The 22056-nt window shown below is 41.3% G+C and overlaps 1 protein-coding gene across 2 annotated transcripts in view; it reads right to left on the bottom strand.

The window, feature by feature from the left end:
- LOC308364295 (prolyl endopeptidase) overlaps positions 1-22056 on the bottom strand; it is a 202513-nt gene that overhangs the window by 1702 nt on the left and 178755 nt on the right. Inside the window, exons 3-15 of one of the 2 annotated variants that reach the window (XM_080837388.1) lie at positions 21760-21834; positions 20014-20147; positions 19418-19548; positions 18884-19093; positions 18544-18665; positions 15288-15393; positions 14817-15011; positions 11772-11969; positions 3559-3662; positions 2173-2309; positions 1955-2049; positions 1530-1661; positions 173-329 (exon numbers count right to left, since the gene is read on the bottom strand). In XM_080837388.1, the coding sequence (XP_080693514.1) occupies positions 173-329; positions 1530-1661; positions 1955-2049; positions 2173-2309; positions 3559-3662; positions 11772-11969; positions 14817-15011; positions 15288-15393; positions 18544-18665; positions 18884-19093; positions 19418-19548; positions 20014-20147; positions 21760-21834 (1796 nt within the window). The remainder of the gene's footprint in view (positions 1-172; positions 330-1529; positions 1662-1954; positions 2050-2172; positions 2310-3558; positions 3663-11771; positions 11970-14816; positions 15012-15287; positions 15394-18543; positions 18666-18883; positions 19094-19417; positions 19549-20013; positions 20148-21759; positions 21835-22056) is intronic. The other variant, XM_080837389.1, reaches the window with a different exon arrangement.

Here is a 22056-nt window from a genome sequence, read left to right on the forward strand (position 1 = left end):
GCCACAACACAACAACCACAATAAAGACATACACTCAGGCTAATAGATTGTTAGTGTTTCAAAGTAACTGAGCAAATCAGTGTGTGTGTGTGTGTGTGTGTGTGTGTGTGTGTGTGTGTGTGTGTGTGTGCGCGCATTTGCATATAAGACAGAGAGATAGAGATAAATGTACTTGATGAGCCACTCGAACTCCTCAGGTTTGTCTGCGCAGCCGTAGTCGGTGGTCCAGGCATGGCCGATGGTGAATTTATGGAACTTGAGCATGTCCATGACGCCCACCTCAGCCACGGCACAGCCGAACAGCTCCGGCCGCTGGTTCACACATGCCGCTGTGGAGGCAGACAAGCATACACACACACATTATACAACACAGCATATACTGTAAATGTATGCCTGTGTACATACACACACACACACACACACACACACACACATTATACAACACAACATATACATGTATGCCTGTGTACACACACACACACATATTCTACAACACAAATGCATGTAAACCAATGTACAGTCTACACTCACAAACCAATACACATCAAAAAAATCAATCTCTCCTTGTAAAACCAACTCATATATGGTCAGTTCTTAACATGAAAAACACATACACACACACACACACACACACACACACACACAGCATCTGCACAAATTCATTCTCTATTAGTCTCAAACTAATTATTCTCCATGTCAGAGAAGAGCCTGACCGCAAAGTTAATTAGACCTGCACCTGCACCTGTTGGCCTCCTGACACTCCCTTCTAATAGACAAGCTGATACAACGCCAATCTAACTCTACTCACATGAACCAGTCCATTTCTATTGTCCAACTTTACTCACATGAACCAGTCCATTTCTATGATCTCACTCTACTCACATTTACATCTATCAGCATTCAACTGAAGGAGAGGGAGTGCAGAATATAGTTTCAGAATAGTGGTGCATTTCTGTATGGTGTGTGCACCCTCCATTTAATCATGAGATTCACTGTTTAATCTGCCGTTTAATTCACAAACTGATTGAATCTGTCCTCTGTTTGATTCATCTTACATAACCACAGCGTTTGTGGAACACATGAAACCCCCCTCCTCCCCCTCACTCGCTCGGTGGTTAGGCGCATGATTGATGAAGAGTTTGCTTTGGGCTGCGTATTGAAATGCCTACTCGCTGGAGGGAACGCAAAACGTCTTCACCACTCAATCCGAGCCCAACAATTTCATGAAGCACTCAGAACAAAAGATGAAAAAACACTTCTCTGATCTGTTCTTGGCAAAGCTCTGTTGTTGTGAAGTTATAACGGTCCCCCAAAGCTGAGAGTCATCAAAGCTGACTGCCTGCAGGTACATGTGCTTCCAACTGCTGCTTATGCAATTAAATACACACACTAACAGACTCCTATATACACTTACACCTGATACATGTTCATATCAAATACAATCTCACACACACACTTGCGAACACAAACACACACACACACACACACACACACACAAACACACAGTTGTAATGGGCCTAGTCACACACCCACGAGCAGTCCCCCGTTGGAGGCTCCATTGATGGCTATGCGGCTGGCCGTGGTGTAACCCTCCTGGATCAAATACCCAGCAGCACACTGGAAGTCGTTGAAACAGTTCTGCTTGTTTCCAAGAGTGCCACCTACACACACACACACACACACACACACACACACACACACACACACACACACACACACACACACATACACACACACACACAACAGTACACTATAATCTCCTTGATGTTCTAGAGAGCCAGCCTCTCTGTTAGCTTTCAGCATCATGAACGAACACAGAAACTGCCAGCAGAACTGCTGTTAGAGACATAATTACTTGACAGGTTAAGAGGCCGTGGTAAAGTCTGGAGCGATGGCCACGCACATGAAAGATTGGGAACTGCTCTCTGTTTGCAATGTGTTTTGCGACTAGTACCTTTGTGCCAGGTTTGGCCATACTCTCCCCCTCCGCGTATGTTGGCCACAGCCAGAATGCCGCCCAGGTGTCTGACGAACAACAGGTACGACGAGCTGCGAAGTGAGAAGAGAAAGGTGTAATTTTTACTCTCCCTCTCTCTTTGACTGTGTACAACCCACGGCCTCCTCTTCATCCATCTAATCGTCCCGCTCTCTCTGCCTCTCTGTAGGACTCACTTGTAATGTGGCTGAATGGAGTGTTCAAAGCCTCCGTAACCGTACAGGAAGACGGGGTGTGTTCCATCTCTCTTGATGCCACGGGCGTGAACCAGGAACATGGGGATCTGTGTTCCATCTTTACTGGGGTAGAACACCTAACACACACACACACACACACACACGCAGAGGGAACCAAACACTGTTGACACTGTTCCATAAAGTCGCCAACTTTCACTGCTGCTCTTGCGTTTTACACAGCCAGTTCTTCCCCACCCTGCCCACGGTCTCTGGGAGGTGTCTACATCTCCACACAGTCACTAGTATCATCGTATCATGAAAATTAATTATGTCCAATCTCTCCCGATGACCTATTGCTCAGCTAAACAGGCTTTTACTCATCTGTTTGATTCTGCTGGGGTTCTGCGTGTGTTGACAGCATCAAATGACCTACGGTTTGTTTCCAGAATAATTCCCATCTCAAAACCTTTACTTCCGTAGAAAACAGAACTAAAACAGACCTCTCCTGGTCCCACATGGAGAGCCAGAATGGCTGCTGGAACATTTAACATTTATTTACATTTACATTTATTTATTATACATTTTTGACTTCAGTACTTTGCTCTAAAGCTGCAAATATGTTCCATTGGGTGTATTAAGATGATTAAAGTGAATGTGTATCACGTGATTTGAATGTTATACATTTTACGTGCATAAATAAATTACTCAGAATGGGTGTGTTTATAAGATAGGCTACATTGACTTTGACAAAATAGCTTGTCACGGAATTCAAGAGAAATGGTGGCATTTTAAAAACACGTCTGACAAGCTGTAATTATGTGTCAATGAAAGTAATCGTTCTGAACTACAAAACACAAAAGTACTACAGTACTTCCAAGTAAAAGCGTCCGTGGTGAACACTGCCAAGAACCTCCGCGGGGACAATGCAATCTTCTTGTAATCTCGTCTGCAGATTCAGTTTAAAGGAAGTGTGTGGTAATGCTCTTGGTTGGCTTTAGCCAAATCTTGCACCAATTCATTCCGGCCTGGCTCTAAACACTTACTGCGTTTTACCACACTTTTACCTCTTTCTCTAAAACATCTCTATTTTGTCGTCAGTGCACTACCATCTAAACCAGCCGTGTTGGCTCTCAAACTAGTATATTTACTAGAATATTAGAACTAGAATATTTAAGTTTGTTAGACATCGCAATATGCCACAATGTCAATATCAGAACCTAGCAAAAAAACTAGAACGCAATAAAACAACAGTTGAAATGATAACAACAGTTGAAATGCTACTGTGTGTTCAAATGGTCTCGGCTTTTACTTTCTCCTGCCAGCTCCTGTGGAAGCCTTGCTGTTGGTGTCAGGCTGTGAGTGTGAGTGAAAGCCTGGTTAGCTCACCTGTGAGGTCTGGTAGTCCTCCTGCTGGATGCCCTTCACCTCCACCTCCCTGAAGACAGAGGGCTCCGGAGCAGCCTGGCCCAGGTCACAGTGGTAGATGATCCCTGGTGGAGTGGGGAGAGAGAGCAGAGTCCACAGAGAGGACAAGGCAGAGCAAAGAGCCTATCCTGACTCACTACCCGTGGAGCTCTACGCTGTAAACCATTAGTCTGTCCTATTTTCGTGGCGAACTTGCCCTCCATCCCCCAGTACTTTCAGCGGGAGTTCATTTCCTGAAGAGGGTGTACAGTGAGTGTGCAGAAAGGCATCTTGGGATTGACTGGCTACATCTTCGAAACGGTGGTTCTTGACTCTTGAATGCCAATATAAGGTTCAAGGGTCTGACGCTAGACAGAAGGAAAAGGCTTAGGGTTCATCTTCAAGGGCTTGTCTTTCCTGGAATTAGTATATCGCCCTCTTTTTGGGATATTAAATACATGGAGAAATATTTTAAGGAGGACAGAAATCACAAGTTTGTAGAGAAGAAATGTGAACATTAATTTCCAAACGGAGGCTAATAAATGTTAGCGAAGCATCACTATGCAGCAATCTTTGAAGCGCAATCTTTGAAGCGCAACTGGGCACACAGTGCGAACATGTAAATACATCTTTCACAACATTGGCAACTATATCACCACAACACCAGTTAGCATCCTAGTAAGCTTTTAGTGGTGCTGTGGTAGCTTTTGTTGGTCTTTGCATGTCTTGTAGGAAGTTAACTCTCTGGTTTTAGACCAAAACTGCTAACTGCTGCTTAGAGGTTTACCCTGTGCAGATCAGCCTAGCCTCCTTGCCTCCAGACTGAACTGGAACACTCTATTTTGCCTCAGAGGGGTTTTTCCTTTGATCTGTCTCTCAATCTCAGTAGAACACAGGAGACAGCAAAGGTCGTACATCACTCTCCTGCCTCCTTCACTAATTGCACTATTTAAAACTACAGCCGAGGCACCAGCGCAGTGCTATTAGGCAGTTATATTATGCAACTGCAACAAGCCAATACACTGAACTAAATGACTCAAACCACAGACACACCGAACATGTTGAGGCGTGTCTATTGTCCTGTTTTAATCTCAGGTGTGTTTGTGTTTTGTTGAGTATGATGATAGCCTACTTGAACTACTGAGGCACAGAGTAGGCTACATATGATATGAGGCGATAGGCAGGTGGTTGGGGTCTGAGCCACAGGCAGAGCTGGGTAGAGTAAGCAACAGCTCTGCTCAAATACAAGTATGGTGGCTTTATAATAATGACGTTGATGTAGAAGTTCAAGTACCCATGAACATAATGACTTGAGTAAGAGTACAAATGTATCTCATAAAATGAGTGCTCAAGTAGTGAGTACCCTCATATGATGATATGTTTTACAGCTATTCGTCATATGTATTTTATTCAAATGTGCTGTTATGCCCTTAAAATGCTTGTTTAATAAACACAATGCAACATGGCCATCTGCACATTGAAGTAAATCACATTCCAAACTAGAAAATGCATTTCCTGAAGGAAATACCAGTGCATGAAATGCAAAAGTTAGGAAAGGAAGAAGAAAAGAAAGAAGAGTGAAAGAAGGAAAGAAGAAAGGAAAGAAGAGTGGAAGAAGGAAAGAAGAAAGGAGAGAAGAGTGAAGAAAGGAGAGAAGAGAGGATGAAGGAAAGAAGAGTGAAAGAAGGAAAGAAGAAAAGAAAGAAGAGTGAAGAAAGGAAAGAAGAGTGGAAGAAGAAAAGAAAGAAGAGTGAAGAAAGGAAAGAAGAGTGAAAGAAGGAAATAATAGTTGAAGAAGGAAAGAAGAAAAGGAAAGAAGAGTGAAAGAAGGAAAGAAGAAATGAGAGTGAAGAAAGGAAAGAAAAGTGAAAGAAGGAAAGAAGAGTGGAAGAAGGAAAGATGAGTGGAAGAAGGAAAGAAGAGTGAAAGAGAAAAAGAGAGTGAAAATATTGAAAAAAGGAGATAAAAATGGAGTGAAGAAGAGAGATTGAGTGTGAGAGAAAGTAGACTGAGAGAGAAAGATGGAGAGATGGAGAGAACATTTTTTTGAGAATGGATGGTGTCTTAATGTTCCTAGTTACAGTTAAATTGAGAGGGACAGAGAGAGAAGAGGTTCCTTTGATTTGGCGCAGCTGTCAGTAAAGCACAGGTGCAAGCCAGTTTAAAGACCCTATTATGATGTCATAATGGCCCAATGTAAGTCAATGGGAGAAATGTATATTCGTTTTTCTTTAATATCTTAAAAAGTATAAAGTTTAGAAAAGTGAAAAATACATAGCATAAGTGTCGTTTACAAGACCTACGCGACAAAGTTTGAATGAAGTTTCTACGTTAAGCGGTTCGGGCTGAATTAATCGCAGAAAAAGGTAACAAGAACTAGAAAATGCATTTCCTGAAGGAAATACCAGTGCATGAAATGCAAAGGTTAAGAAAGGAAGAAGAAAAGAAAGAAGAGTGAAAGAAGGAAAGAAGAAAGGAAAGAAGAGTGTAAGAAGGAAAGAAGAGTGAAGAAAGGAAAGAAAAGTGGAAGAAGGAAAGAAGAGTGGATGAAGGAAAAAAGAAAGGCAAGAAGAGTGGAAGAAGGAAAGACAAAAGGAAAGAAGAGTGAAGAAAGGAGAGAAGAGTGGAAGAGGGAAAGAAGAAAGGAAAGAAGAAAAGAAAGAAGAGTGAAGAAAGGAAAGAAGAGTGGAAGAAGGAAAGAAGAAAAGAAAGAAGAGTGAAATAATGAAAGAAGAAAGGAAAGAAGAGTGAAGGAAGGAAAGAAGAGTGGAAGAAGGAAATAAGGAAAGAAAGAAGAGTGAAAGAAGGAAAGAAGAAAGGAAAGAAGAGTGTAAGAAGGAAAGAAGAGTGAAGAAAGGAAAGAAAAGTGTAAGAAGGAAAGAAGAGTGGATGAAGGAAAAAAGAAAGGCAAGAAAATGGAAGAAGGAAAGAAAAATGGAAGAAGAAAATAAGAAAGGAAAGAAGAGTGGAAGAAGGAAAGAAGAGTGAACAAGAGTGGCTCTGGATGAAGAGATAAAGAGAGAGTGAAAATATTGAAAAAAGGAGATAAAAATGGAGTGAAGAAGAGAGATTGAGTGTGAGAGAAAGTTGACAGAGAGAAAGATGGAGAGATAGAGAGAAAAAAAATAGAGAATGGATGGTGTCTTAATGTTCCTAGTTACAGTTAAATTGAGAGGGACAGAGAGAGAAGAGGTTCTTTGGATTTGGCACAGGTGTCAGTGAAGCATACTAAGGCAGAAGGCAGTAACTTCTATGTTAAAGCTCAGTGGTATGATAACAATGGAATAATGACCCTATTAATTAATCAGTAGTAATACTATTTAATTTATCACAATTACCAGTACAATGATTATCACACACACACACACACACACACACACACACACACACACCATTGAATTATCACATTAAGCACATAAAACAATGAACTTGAATTGTCACATGAAACACATAAAACATCTATGTCAGTCCATTGGGGTGTGTGTGTGTGTGTGTGTGTGTGTGTGTGTGAGAGAGAGAGAGAGAGAGAGAGAGAGAGAGAGAGAGAGAGAGAACGATAGAGAATGAGGCCCATTTTCCCCCTCCACATGCCCCCGCTCGCCAAGCGAAGTTACCCGATTTAGATGCACCTTTTTCGGACTAGCCACAGGCACTGGGTGGGGGAATAGCCCGATAGCTTAGCATATCTGCCATGCAATTCTAATGGTAATGCTACCTAGCTTGGTATGCTAACTGTCGGTAGCCTATACATCGTGAAATCAACCAAAATACTGATGTCACTGGCTTTAATTTGATAATGGCATGTTAGTAGTACATTTAATATCAGTACATTTGTTTAATTACTGCTGATATTTTACAAATACGTCAAAAACTCATTTTTGACCAAACTTGAAGTTACGGTCTTTTGCCTTAGCACGGCAGAGTAAAGCACAGGTGCAAGCCAGTTTAAAGACCCTATTATGATGTCATAATGGCCCAATGTAAGTCAATGGGAGAAATTTATATTCGTTTTTCTTTAATATCTTAAAAAGTATAAAGTTTAGAAAAGTGAAAAATACATAGCATAAGTGTCGTTTACAAGACCTACGCGACAAAGTTTGAATGAAGTTTCTACGTTAAGTGGTTCGGGCTGAATTAATCGCAGAAAAAGGTAACAAGAATAAGAAGAAGAAGAAGAAGCCTAGGAATAACAATACAGGGCATTTCATGCACTGTAATAAGAAGAAGAAGAAGAAGAAGAAGAAGAAGAAGAAGCCTAGGAATAACAATACAGGGCATTTCATGCACTGTAATAAACCGAATAAAATAAATAAACTAGAAAATGCATTTCCTGAAGGAAATACCAGTGCATGAAATGCAAAAGTTAAGAAAGAACGAATAAAAGAAAAGTGAAAGAAGGAAAGAAGAAAAGAAAGAAGAGTGAAAGAAGAAAGGAAAGAAGAGTGGAAGAAGGAAAGAAGAAAAGAAAGGAGATTGAAGAAAGGAAAGAAGAGTGGAAGAAGGAAACAAGAAAAGAAAGGAAAGAGTGGGAGAAGAAAAGAAAGAAGAGTGAAAGAAGGAAAGAAGACTGGAAGAAAGGAAAGAAGGCTGAAAGAAGGTAAGAAGAAAGGAAAAAGGAAAGAAGAGTGAAGAAAGGAAAGAAGAGTGGAAGAAGAAAAAAAGGAAAGAGTGACAGAAGGAAAGAAGACTGAAAGAAGGAAAGAAGAAAGGAAAGAAGAGTGGAAGAAGGAAAGAAGAAAAGAAAGAAGAGTGAAGAAAGGAAAGAATAAAAGAAAGAAGAGTGAAAGAAGGGTGGAAGAAGGAAAGAAGGAAAGAAGAGTGGAAGAAGGGAAAAAGAAAGGAAAGAAGAGTGGAAGAAGGAAAGAAGAGTGGAAGAAAGGAAAAAAGAAAGGAAGGAAGAGTGGAATTAAGAAAGAAGAGAGGAGAGAAGTGTGTGAGTGGAAGAAGGAAAGAAACGTGGAAGAAGGGAAGAAGATAAGAAGAAAAGAAAAAGGTAAGAAGAGTGGAAGAAGGGAAGAAGAAAGGAAAGAAGAGTGGAAGAAGGAAAGAAGAAAGTAAAGAAGAGTAGAAAGAAGGAAAGAAGAGAGGAAGAAACAAAGTAAGGAAAGAAGAGTGAACAAGAGTGGCTCTGGATAAAGACAGTAAAGAGAGAGTGAAAATATTGAAAGAAGGAGAAAAAAAGAGTGAAACAGAGAGATGGAGTGTGAGAGAAAGTAGAGTGAGAGTGATAGAGAGAAAAAAAAAGTAGAGTATGGAAGGTGTCTATTAATATTCCTAGTTATACAGTTGAATGGAGAGGTACAGAGAGAAGAGGACCCTTGGAGGCTTGCCGCAGGTGTCAGTGAAGCACAGGTGCAAGCCAGTTTAATTACCCTATTATGATGTCATAATGGCCCAATGTAAGTCAATGGGAGAAATTTAGATTCGTTTTTCTTTAATAACTTAAAAAGTATAAAGTTTAGAAAAGTGAAAAATACATAGCATAAGTGTCCTTTACAAGACCTACGCGACAAAGTTTGAATGAAGTTTCTACGTTAAGCGGTTCGGGCTGAATTAATTGCAGAAAAAGGTAACAAGAATAAGAAGAAGAAGAAGAAGAAGAAGAAGAAGAAGAAGAAGAAGCCTAGGAATAACAATACAGGGCATTTCATGCACTGTAACTAGAAAATGCATTTCCTGAAGGAAATACCAGTGCATGAAATGCAAAAGTTAGGAAAGGAAGAAGAAAAGAAAGAAGAGTGAAAGAAGGAAAGAAGAAAGGAAAGAAGAGTGGAAGAAGGAAAGAAGAAAGGATAGAAGAGTGAAGAAAGAAGAGAAGAGAGGATGAAGGAAAGAAGAGTGAAAGAAGGAAAGAAGAAAAGAAAGAAGAGTGAAGAAAGGAAAGAAGAGTGGAAGAAGAAAATAAAGAAGAGTGAAGAAAGTAAAGAAGAGTGAAAGAAGGAAATAATAGTTGAAGAAGGAAAGAAGAGTGAAAAAAGGAAAGAAGAAAGGAGAGTGAAGAAAGGAAAGAAAAGTGAAAGAAGGAAAGAAGAGTGGAAGAAGGAAAGATGAGTGGAAGAAGGAAAGAAGAGTGTAAGAGAAAAAGAGAGTGAAAATATTGAAAAAAGGAGATAAAAATGGAGTGAAGAAGAGAGATTGAGTGTGAGAGAAAGTAGACTGAGAGGGATAGAGAGAAAGATGGAGAGATGGAGAGAAAAAAAGTAGAGAATGGAAGGTGTCTTAATGTTCCTAGTTACAGTTAAATTGAGAGGGACAGAGAAGAAGTTCCTTTGATTTGGCGCAGCTGTCAGTGAAGGACAGGTGCAAGCCAGTTTAAAGACCCTATTATGATGTCATAATGGCCCAATGTCCTACGCGACAAAGTTTGAATGAAGTTTCTACGTTAAGCGGTACGGGCTGAATTAATCGCAGAAAAAGGTAACAAGAATAAGAAGAAGAAGAAGAAGAAGAAGAAGCCTAGGAATAACAATACAGGGCATTTCATGCACTGTAATAAATTGTAGACTAGAGCAGGGGTCTTCAACAGGGGGTCCGCGGAGGTACTGCAGGGGGGTTGCGAAATCTTTGGGTGATAAGACAATTTTTTTTAATATTTCTAAAAAAAAAAAAAAAAATTCAACCAATTTTTTTTTCCACAAATTTAAATGTCTTCCAAATCAGAATTGTATTTATTCCCTTTAAATGTACATTAACATAAATCCAACATATTGTAGCGAACGTATAAATTGATTGAGAAGACGTTATCTTTAAGTCCAATCGACACATTCAGCTACCCGAGCTCTCTCAAGCTGGGCACCGGTTCACTCACAGCACCTTTCATGCAAATACGACAGCACAGGCACTAGCCAATCAGAACGCGTTTCTGCTCAAGTCTAGAGAGCGCGAAGATAAAAAAAAAAAAGATGGCGGACCAAACTCCATAGCTGGTCTTGTTTCTACCTATAAATTGTTAGTTTGCGATTTTTTTGCTTAGATTTAAAAAAATAAATAAAGAGAAATAGACACTGTACAAGGTCAAAAAACGTTAATTGTAACTGAAAAATAAGTCTGGGAGGATTTGCGAGGTGTATTAGCCCCCTCGCTAATGTTAGCATGCTACTACCTACAAAATTAACAACTTGCTAGCGGTGTGATTGGTTTGTTGACCTGTCAATCTCACTATAACGTCTATGTTGTCAACACAACTCCATGTGCTAGACTCCTCCTCCGTCATGCGTTGGATTGTGTCAGTCAGGAGTTATTGAAAAGAAGATACATCTCAAAAATGTGGGAGGATGTGTGCCAATCGACAGATGCTTGAGGATTCACTGTCCCTTTTTTATGTATGATGAAATAAAAACATATATCTGTGAATTATTTTAATATAATAAAGTTGTTATTAATTGTTAGCTCAGAGTTGTTTGCGAGATGTATGTTTATAAATGGCAGTGGCACGGCCACCCTGTACCTTTCATGTTGTTAAATGTTAAATTAAATTCAATGTTAAAAAATAAAAATGTTAATGAATATATTAACCTTTGTATTATTTGAATAGCTTAGTATTGAATACACAATAACAGGGTAGCTATGTTTATTTGGCACTAGGCCCAGTATATTATAAACAAAATTGTATGCAATTTATATAGTAGGGGGTCCCTGCTCATCTCGCCATCAGTTTGGGGGTCCCTGGCCTGAAAAACGTTGAAGACCCCTGGACTAGAGGACCATTTGGGTGCCCAAAGCAGAATTGATTTGTGGTGCCCCACCTCCCTCAAAACAAAAATAAAATACAATAAACAATATTATTATTTTAGTTATAAATGTGAGTCTTTTAGCATAATTAATATGTAATCAATAACACAAATACAAATCACACAAATGTTAACGCAAACAGCTATAGCAAACAAAAGGCCCATACACATACTCCTTCTTTATTCAGTTGAAATAGCAAATCTCATATTTTGCTCATCCTTAGATTCTTTGCTTACTGTGTATCTTGTTTTTCAAATATTCAGTTAAAAATAAATGGCAAATTCATGCTGTTTGATGATGTATTAATCAATGGTGTATTGTCAGTTGAAAACATTTGGTTTAGGGTACGTTCTGATTCATATATTATCTTTATCTAGTAGCTTTAATGAGATCATTTCTAAAGCAATGGAATCTGATGTGGTATATTTTGCACTTCCTGCTTCCATAAACCACCATTAACATACCTGGCGTGGTGAAGGAGGTGAACTTGTAGAAGAAGTCGGGATGCTTCTTCTTGCAGCTGATGCCCGCCACTGTGCCCACGTCCAGGGGCAGGTCCCGGATAAGCTTGCCTGAGGACAGCTCTCGCAGCTGCAGCACGTCCTTCACGTCATGCACGTAGTTCACCAGGAGATGGCGCTGGTTTACACAGGCCACAGTACCTGGGAAGGGGCAGAGGACACAGACAGGCCGTCAGATTGACAAAACACGACTAAATGAATCAATCTACCCCTGTTTGTGTGCCTTTACCAAGTAAGCTGTAGGATTCATGGCCTAATCTTGTTTTTGCCAAATGTTTGGACCCTACTGTCTTGACAAACGTTAATCATTAAAGGTTTGCAGGCATACAGGTGTGTGTATTAATCTTCGGATATGGACAGGTAGTTGGCAAAGCATTCTTGACAATGTCTCTCTCTCATCTTTTCATTGTCAGTGACACCCATTGTGGTGATTGGTTGGCCCAGAATGCCCTTCAGTTTCAGCCGAACACCCTGCTGGCTCAATGCCTCTGTGATTTGGTTCCCTGTAACTACATAAGTTGGCTCAGAGCCCCTCAGAGAAGCTGACACACTGTCAACTTGCATTCCTACTTGAATGAGATCTTGACTTTGTAGATGCTCTGACTTTGTAGATTTACCCCCTTCTGGGTAAGAGTGGTTAGGGTGGGTGTGGGCCAAAAGCGTTGCATGATCTGTTTTGCATTTTGCATAGATGTCTTCTTTCCTTCCTTCTTTCCTTCTTTCTTTCTTTCTTTCTTTCTTTCTTTCCTTCTTTCTTACTTTGATTCATACACACCCACACACAAATACAAACACACTGACAGCCTAGGGGCTCACATGCTGTTATGTGGTTTATTTTCTCTCAGCTTTCAAATCAACAAGTTGCAATCATTTCCAGGCCTGTGTCTCAGTGTCTGGGCAAACTGCTACTTCCAGTCTGTGTCACAAACTCTTTACACCATCAAAGCAGGTGAAGCAATAACAGCTAAAGGCCTTTGGCCTCATCATAATTTAGTTTGATTTAAGACATATGTACCAGAGCTGACGTATACTGATAAAACAGTGTCTCTTTTCTGGCCTTTGTGAAACTAGAGCAAAGACTATCATGAGATTGTGCAGACCACACCACACATATTTACATTCTTTTTATTGTCTAATGTGGCAGTAAATCTTTGCGGACTGAATGTTTTTTGTCATGCTGTGGGGTTGTAAATGATCAAGATATGGGAGGTAAAGAGGCTTTGAATAACACCAGTCAGACTTTTCGCCCTCGGTTCACATCCTGTTTGAAAAGTGACAGAGAGCGAGACGTGTCAGGGCAGTTGTACAGCAGTCAGGAGCTGACAGACAGACTAACTGCACTTCACTTTGTGAGCACAGCCAGCAAGTTGCCCAGAGGGGTCCATCAGGTCAGCTTGGCCTGGGACATTGCTGTGTTTTAGAATTCAGCTGGAAAAGCCCGGGGAGTATGAATCAAGGCTTGTAAGAACATGTGGTCTGATGTTTTTTTTAGGTTTTTTTTTTACATTTTTTTTCGCACAAATGCTGTATACAGGTCATAGGAAGTACTGCTTGCGTTGGAACCTATTCCTGAACCTTGAACAAAAACACACTATTCCTGAACAAAAACACACTACAGTCACTGTACACTATGTATACCTCTCCTCCAGATGACGACCCTGATCTTCCTGACAAACTCAATGAGTTTTATGCCCGGTTTGAGGACAATCAGTCCCTGGCAGTCCTTCCCTCTTCCCCCTCTCCCTCCTCTCCTCCTTTTGTCATCCAGGAGGCAGAGGTGTGCAAGCTTTTAAAAAATCAGAAGGCTGGGAAAGCAGCAGGACCATATCAGCTTTCCCCAGCTGTTTTCAGACACTGTGCAGATCAACTGGCTTATGTCTTCACAGACTTTTTCAACTCCTCTTTGCAACAGTGTGCAGTCCCACAGTGTTTAAAATCCTCTGTCATCATCCCGGTCCCAAAGTCAGCTAAACCAATAGAGCTCAACGACTTCAGGCCAGTGGCCTTCACTTCAGTGGCCATGAAGGTGTTTGAACGCTTGGTACTCTCCGACCTACAATCCAGTGTGTCACCGCTGATGAATCCCCATCAGTTTGCTTACCAGGCTAACAGATCTGTAGAAGATGCCATCAACCTAGCTTTTCACTCTACTCTGCAACATCTGGAGTCAAGTAACACCTATGCACGCATGCTGTTTATTGACTTTAGCTCAGCCTTCAACACAATAGAACCACTCATTCTCTTCTCCAGGCTGCAAGCCATGAACATCGACATAGCTCTGTGTCACTGGATACTGGACTTCCTGAGGAACAGAACTCAAACAGTCAAAGTTAATAACGCAACATCATGCCCTCTGACCCTCAACACTGGTGCGCCGCAAGGCTGTGTGCTATCTCCTCTTCTGTTCTCCATCTACACAAATTACCTGAGATCTCACCACTATTCCGTCAAATTGCTCAAATTTGCAGATGACACCACCATCATCGGCCTAAACAAAGATGAGGATGAGTCTCAGTACTTCAAGGAGGTGAATTGGGCCGTAGACTGGTGCAGGAAGAACAAGCTTCATCTTAACGCCTCAAAAACTAAAGAAATAGTTGTGGACTTGAGAAGGAGGCCTAACACCAAAGCCTTAGTTAATGTATTTGACCAGCCCATAACCCTTACTGAGTCCTTTACATTTCTGGGCTCCTACATCAGCCAAAATTTGAAATTGGATATCAACACCACCCACCTTATCAAAAAAGCCCAACAGAGACTGTATTTCCTCTGGCAACTGAAAAAGTTCAATGTCAACAAACACCTTTTGGTGCTCTTCTATAAAGCCTTGAACTTGACCTAAATTGTTTGGATTATCAGGTTCCTGCTACTAGCCCCCTATAGCCTCATGTGGGTTGGGTGTTGCGGTTCTTGTCGGAACAGAAGTGATCCAACCATCAATCCACACTCCACTAGTTGTAATTCTGTGTTTATGGTCTTTCAGCTCACCAAGGACGTCTTTGGGGTGTTCAGGGATGAGGGCGCTCCACTGGGCTGGGTCGGGCTTCTGCAGGTCGATGTTGATGAGCCGGTAGCGCGGTGCCTGCAGGTTGGTTCGGAAGGTGAAGACACTGCCCTCGTTGGTGACGTACGAGTACTGGGCCTCGAAGTTGTCCACCAGCTTAACCCACGGGAGCATCCCTGCTTGACACAGAAGTGTAAAGATTTCAGTATGTCACTCTACAGTAGAAAGAGCAGCATTTACAGTATAGTACAAGGAAAAATAAATATTCTTTTATAAAGTCTTGTTTGGCATTATTCAATGATGCTAGAAGCCTTTGTATATAAAAATACAGCAAATCAATCAGCATTCGTGTTACTGTGCCAGATGTAGTGATGTTAACTTACCGAACATCCAAAAGGTGACTTCATGACAGGCCAATAAGCATCATAAACAACACAGATACAAATAAGACCCACCAGTGATCCCATTGGGTAGCTGCTGCAGATCACAGTACCATAGCCGGTTCACTGGCTCACAGCCTTCAGTGATGGACAGAACAGCATAGCGACCATCATCAGAGATCTACAGAGACAGAAAATGGTAGAGAGTGGTGAGAAACACAAAAATACACTCATGGCTGTCATCATGTATCAGCAGCTTGGCCTCCCTGACTAACCTGGGAGTACAGGTGGATGAAATGGATACAGTTTAGAAATAGCAACAACTGATGTTTGTTTTTGACAGAGATAAGGGAACTGTAACGTGGCCATCGTATATACATGTGTACCAAGAATTTGGCAAAGAAATACAGTAAAGTAGAAATGCCAGTTAGAACAAAATTGGGCGGATGAGTTGTCAGAAGTGAAATGGTTGGGTAACATCTCAGTCACCGTTTCAGGAAGCCTGTTGATAATGTGGAGCCTGCCAAACAGTGGAGGTACTTTTGGAACGTCCCTCTGGCACATTGGCTAACCTGACCACAGACTAATCAATCAGAACAAATAACATTGAGCATTCATATCCGCTAATGGTGCCGTATTTTTCACTCGAAAAGCCACATCCTTGAAGCCTGCCAAACAATAGACGTACCTTTGGAACGTCCCTGGAGTAGGCAACTCAACCTCTAGTTCTCCTATTTTTAAAGAAGTGAACGCAGCATCTCAATGAGGAGTTTGTGTATGGTTTTACTGATAATTTACTTTACAAATAACGTGGTTCTACCACCCTTGCCCGCTGTTGTTGTGCCCGCCAACAAATGCCCATGCCATCCTGTGTGTCACTACCTGGGTGTCCATCCAACTGTTTACATTCGAATAAGGGATTCTGACTGGAAACACTTCTAAGTCTTCTAGCTAATGCATTGCTAGAGATGCGGCTAGATGCTGATTCACTAGAGGAGGGGATTGGATTAACTTTGTATTTGCACAGTGCAAAATGCAACTGAGTTTAATGTTAACGAGTGAATTCGCATAAATTCGCATTTTTTCCTTCTATTAAAGTTGCCCTGGAAACCATACATTGACTATGCTCAATAAACAGTAAAAATGCCAAAGAGTAAGCTGACAGAGTGTGCGCATCAGTAGGCTATGTAAGATATGAGGTGACATTAAACATTGCTAATGGTGCTAATGGTGCCGTATTTTCCCCTGGAAAAGCCACATCCTTGAAGCCTGAAAAACAATGGAGGTACCTTTGGAACATCCCTCTGGCACATTGACTGAGAAGAAGAGTGACTAATTCCATGTGGGTTGGAGTAGGCAACTCAACCTAGTTCTCTCTTCTATGTTAAAAGAAGTGAGCGCAGCATCTTAATGGGGGGTTTGTTTATGGTTTTACTGAGAATTCACTTTACAAATAACGTGGGTTTTCGGTTTGTACTCTGTCCCTGGCTGACGATGTTTGGATCCACAATGCCCTTGTCTGGTTGTATTTATGGGAATGCAGATCCAAAGCACTTCCTCTTGCCTTCTCAGACAGATCTCCCCAGAGACTGTTTCTGAGATTCCTCAGGCTGCCATTCCAACACAGTATTGCCACATGCTACACGCCACTATGTTTGTCTGTGGTTCATGGTACGTGTGGAGTGTGGGTGTTTGCCAGGAAGTGGATGAGTGCTTTTAAGTGTTTAATCGATGTGTAGTGTTTACATTTTGAATGTCTTGTGGTTTTCCCCTCTTTGGTTTTAGTTAATGCCTCATTCTGTTCAAATTAAAACAATCAATGAATAATAATTATATTTGAAAATATCAAAACTATTATTATATTTATAAAAAAGGCCTAGCCTGTGCCTCAAACAGCAGAACTAATTAGACAGATAGTGTTCAGAAAGGTGGCTAGAGTCAGTGTGTGTTATGATTTATGCCCCGGTATCTATTCTCCTGCTCTCTGTTGTTGTGCCAACCAACAAATGCCCATACCATCCTGTTTGTCAATCCCTGAGTTTCCATCCTCGCACTGTTGATATTTGAATAAGACATTCTGACTAGAAACACTTGAAATCCCCTCTAAAGTATTCTAATCTATTGCTAAAGAGGTGGCTAGATGCTGATTTGCAAGTGATGGGGATGGATTAACTTCGTATTCACATAGGGCATAATGCAACTGTGGTTGATGTTAATGACAGCATTCGCTTAAATTTGAATTTCATGTTGCCATGACAACCATACATTGCCTTTGCTCAATAAACGGTAAAAATGCCAAAGAGAAAGCTGACTCAGAGTGTGCGCATCAGTAGGTGATGTAAGATGTGAGGTGACATGGAGCATTCATATCCGCTAATGGTGCCGTATTTTTCTTTGGAAAAGACACATCCTTGAGCCCCCCCAAGAAGTAGTGGTGACTCCTTCTGCTATACATAGTTGATGGAAACCGGTTTATTTACATATATTTGCATTTGTTGCAATTCCATCAGATGTTTCTATTAAGCTGCTCACACGCAAGGGCCTTTAAAATTAATACCGTGGAAGACAGACAGACAATTAACAGAAAGGGGAGGAAATACCAGGATTGTGTATCATGCATACAATCTGGAATAACAGGTCCTCTGTTTCAAGTAGTTCTAAGAGTGTGCGTGTGTAGTGGCTGATGAAATACGAAACGTTGTGAGATCACAAGAAGGCTAAAGTAACATGGAAGTTGGTGAAACGTTTGGTTTGATGTCCATGTGGTAAATTTCCTATTCTACTTAAGTAATGAAAACCACACAGGTCAACATTTCAAGTGATTCCTAATATATGTCGAAATTATGCAATCTGTTTTCTTGTGATCATACAATGAAGAAAGAGGAGACACATTACTTACTTTTTTTACTAACATGTATATTAGGGCTTTGAGTATGCTAGTAGCCAGTTTATATCACTTAGGATGATGAATGCAAAAAATGTATTCTTAAATTCTTTCCGCATTTTACCTGTTGGGGATCAGTAAAGTACTCTATATAAATGCCTTTGCAGGACATATCCATTTTCTGAAGGCTCCAGAAGGCTTACACATTTAGCCAACTAAAACTTTTCTTCTAGAAGGGGCTGTAAGTCATATTTGACTAATTGCAATACCCAGATAATGCTCACTTCGGTTAAAGCTCAGTCTTTCAGTTTACAAAAGCATTAATAGAATAATCAATGGGACCTGAAAAGGCAGTAGCTGAATCAGGCATGTTATTATAGTGGTAACAATACATAGGACTTTCTAGTTATCACTTAATGGTTATTTAACCATCAGAAGAGGTCTCACCGTCACGCCACTGTGCCATTTTGGGTTGTCAGGAAACTCAGCCACCAGGATATCCTCTGATTGGCTGGTGCCTATCACATGGTAGTACAGCTTCTGGTTGAGGTTTGATGTTGTCTCTGTGCCTGCAATGAGGAGGTGTCAAATGGACAAAGGGCAGAAATATAGACAATGCCTATTATTGTATTTTTGTGTTTTCCACACGTATATTTCTCAATTACATAAACACAAACACATTCACATCCTGTCTGCCAGCAAATCCACCCCCACCCTGGTATTCCTGTCTTCCCTTCCCTTTCTCACACACACACACAGATATATAAAAGTCTTTGGCCAGGCATACCATCTGCCTTTCCACCCTGGGGAGGGTAGCAGTTGTAAAAGACACCCTTTGCATCATGGGTCCAGGCCAGGCAGCTGAACTTGACCCTCTCTAGCACATCAAGCAGTGGGCTCAGATCGTCTCCCTTGATGAAGCGCACCGTCACCCAGTCAGAGCCGCTGGTGCTCAGGCCATATGCAAAGTACTCGCACTCTTCAGACAAGCGTCCCACTGCAGGAGAGATGGGTGAGGGAGTTTGATGGAGAACATGTGTGAGCATGTGTGAATGTCTTCGGAGACACCACAGATATGGAGATACTGTATGTGCCTCGCATTTAGCTTTAAACTTCAGCCAATTCACAGACTTCATTTACACCTATGAAATGTGGTGAGGAAGTGAGAGGCGAAATAGAAGGAGAGGGAGAGGGAGAGACAGATGGAGGAAGTCTGTCATATGTGGCACTTGCAGACCTCTAATGAGTCTCTAGCACCAGACTATTAATGTGTCTTGGAGTCGATGAATAGTGTTTGGTAGCGACATGGGGGAAAGCTCACTCTTTAGTGACACAGTTCCGTCTTCAGACAGGGCGTTTGGGTCGAAGAACACAGTGGCGGCGCCATCTAGAGAGTCCTGCACATAGAGTACGTCCTGGTTCTGCAGGCCCTGGTTGTGGAAGTAGAAGTACCTGGAGCAGGACAGTATGACCATCAAGACATGTCACGCAAAGCCAACTCCACACACGTCCAATTACTGCATAAGTAGTCTCTGAAACTGGATTCTGGAACTGTTTTCTATAAAGATGGAATGAAAGAATAAGCCTCAGTCTTACAGTTAGCTATGCATGTCATAAAGGAGACCATGAGACCATGACCAAGGAGACCGTTGAAGAAGGCATCCCTGAACACAGGAACAAATCTATTGTGAAAAAAATATATCTTGTGCAATTTTTTGTTCACCTGTATGGAGTAATACATCTCTGTGCTGATCTAGCAATAGTTAGTATCAGGCCACCTCATCTTCCTGTAAATGGGACTGATTCTCCAATTCTACCGCCCTAAGGCATGGTCTGTGGCAGCATTGCTCAACGTGTGTAGACTGCAGAGACAGCAGAATGCTGGGAAGTGCAACGCACTCCCGAGCTTGCCCTCACCTGTTCCCCCTCTTGTAGGGGCAGCTGTACTTGGGGTAGTCATAGAGCTCAGTGAGTCGCTTGTGGAAAAGCGGTCTCACGGTACACTTCTCCAGGAAAGGCATGGTCAGTTTGTTCTGCGCCTCCACAAAAGCCTGAAGGCAGAGAGAGAGAAAGACGTTACGGGGCGGCGGATGAAAACAGGGAGGTCTAAGATTGAGCAACTGAACTGAATGTCCTTCAGATGAAAAGGTTACTTGGTCAGATGCAGACGGTACAATTTCAGATCGAATCTACAGTAATTTCTCAAGCTTCTTTCATTACTCTAGTCAGTACAGCATGTCTAAGCTTTTCCCTCATGGGGGTGTTGCCTCAATACCATTAAAGCTGGATCTCACGCTGGTTAATCACACCAGTACCAACGACAACTTCACTTTATGGACTCAATTTAATCTTGTATGCCCTAATATTCTTTATTTTCTTTTATGTATGTCGTAAATTGTGCATTGTGTCTCACTGTGCTGTGCCTTTCCATTTTGAAATTTGTATCTTTTACTTTTGACCTTTGACCCTACACTGTTTTGAAGGAAATGCAAGTCTACATGTTAACTGTAAAGACCATAGACATATAAACATGTGTATATGTATATATGTCTATGGTAAAAACCCTACCCTATTTATTTATTGCTCATAATAGGAACTTAACACGTATTAACAAGTATTTTGTAGTTGACAGTAAGCTGTCTGTGCAGGTTCTTTCACAAACACACTTAAACGGGTTTCCTCTGACTAATAACACTTACTGTACTTCAGGAGGTCGGGTGAGGGCGTGAATGTATGGGCACGCATGGGTGTGTGTGATGAGAGCTTGATTGTCATTGATTGTGCAAGTTTCCTTAGTGCATATTTGTGTATGTGCATGTGCTTTCACAGAGTGACTGTACTTTTGCACGGCCAAGTATGGTTAAGAAAACATATTCTATAGTATTACAGCAGTTAGCCTAACTATAGAAACTAGTGCTTGTGCACTTAAAGGTGCAATAAGGATTAATAGCTATTCGCTAAAGGTATGCTAGCAGCTAAAACTAACGAAATCTCTTGAAATGTGCTGACTTTGACATTATGACAAACTAGTTACTTAACGACTGTCCTTACACAGTCGAACATCAATCAAGTGCAACACAAGACTAAGCAAGACGGCAAATAAGCTACTTACTAGATCGGCAGAAGGGAATCAAAGTCAGGTCGGCGGGCTGCGGCAGGCAAAACTATACAGAACGCAGTTATATGCCTATCGACCCTGCTATGCCATTGGCACAGACGCAATTCTCCATATTGAAAGTCATTGTAGCGTCCCAATTTTTATTAAGCTGTTATTTTAAGGTTAAACTGCTTATCCTTACCCTAATCCTGAAGCATAATTGTTGCATATTGTACCTTTAAACACTGACACAAGACTGACAGGATGACCAACTGTCATAGGATGCACTCCTTACTTGTACTATACCCATTTGGAGAATGAGATACGGGGGGATATTTGTGGAGAACTCAAAAGCAAAAGATATCAAAAAATGTAAGGGATTAGTTAACTTAAAGCTAGGCATACGCTACAGGCTGAATGGTTCCCAGCCCTAGTGGAGGAAACGGTGTGTGTGTGTGTGTGTGTGTGTGTGTGTGTGTGTGTGTGTGTGTGTGTGTGTGTGTGTGTGTGTGTGTGTGTGTGTGTGTGTTAGTTGCAATTAACACATTGACAAACATACACTTCACCTTGGTTTCCTCACTATCAGGGTCCTCTAGCCAGGCATAGGGATCCGCGATCTTGACTCCATGATAGTCATCCACCTGAACATGGAAGCAGAGGTGAGCTGTTAGCTTGCTTACAGGTATACATACATGCAGAGTGCGTGCGCCGCACACACACACACACATCCCTATGAACAAACAGAAACATTGGTTCCCTGTAAACTATGATCCCCAAACCTGCAAAAACCCTACAATAACATTCCAGTGTTTTGGAAAAGCTTTATTTTCTGTTTTGTAAAGACATTTGTAGAAGTTTCTGAA

Source organism: Sprattus sprattus, assembly GCF_963457725.1.
Source record: "Sprattus sprattus genome assembly, chromosome: 4".
Lineage (NCBI taxonomy): Eukaryota > Metazoa > Chordata > Actinopteri > Clupeiformes > Clupeidae > Sprattus > Sprattus sprattus.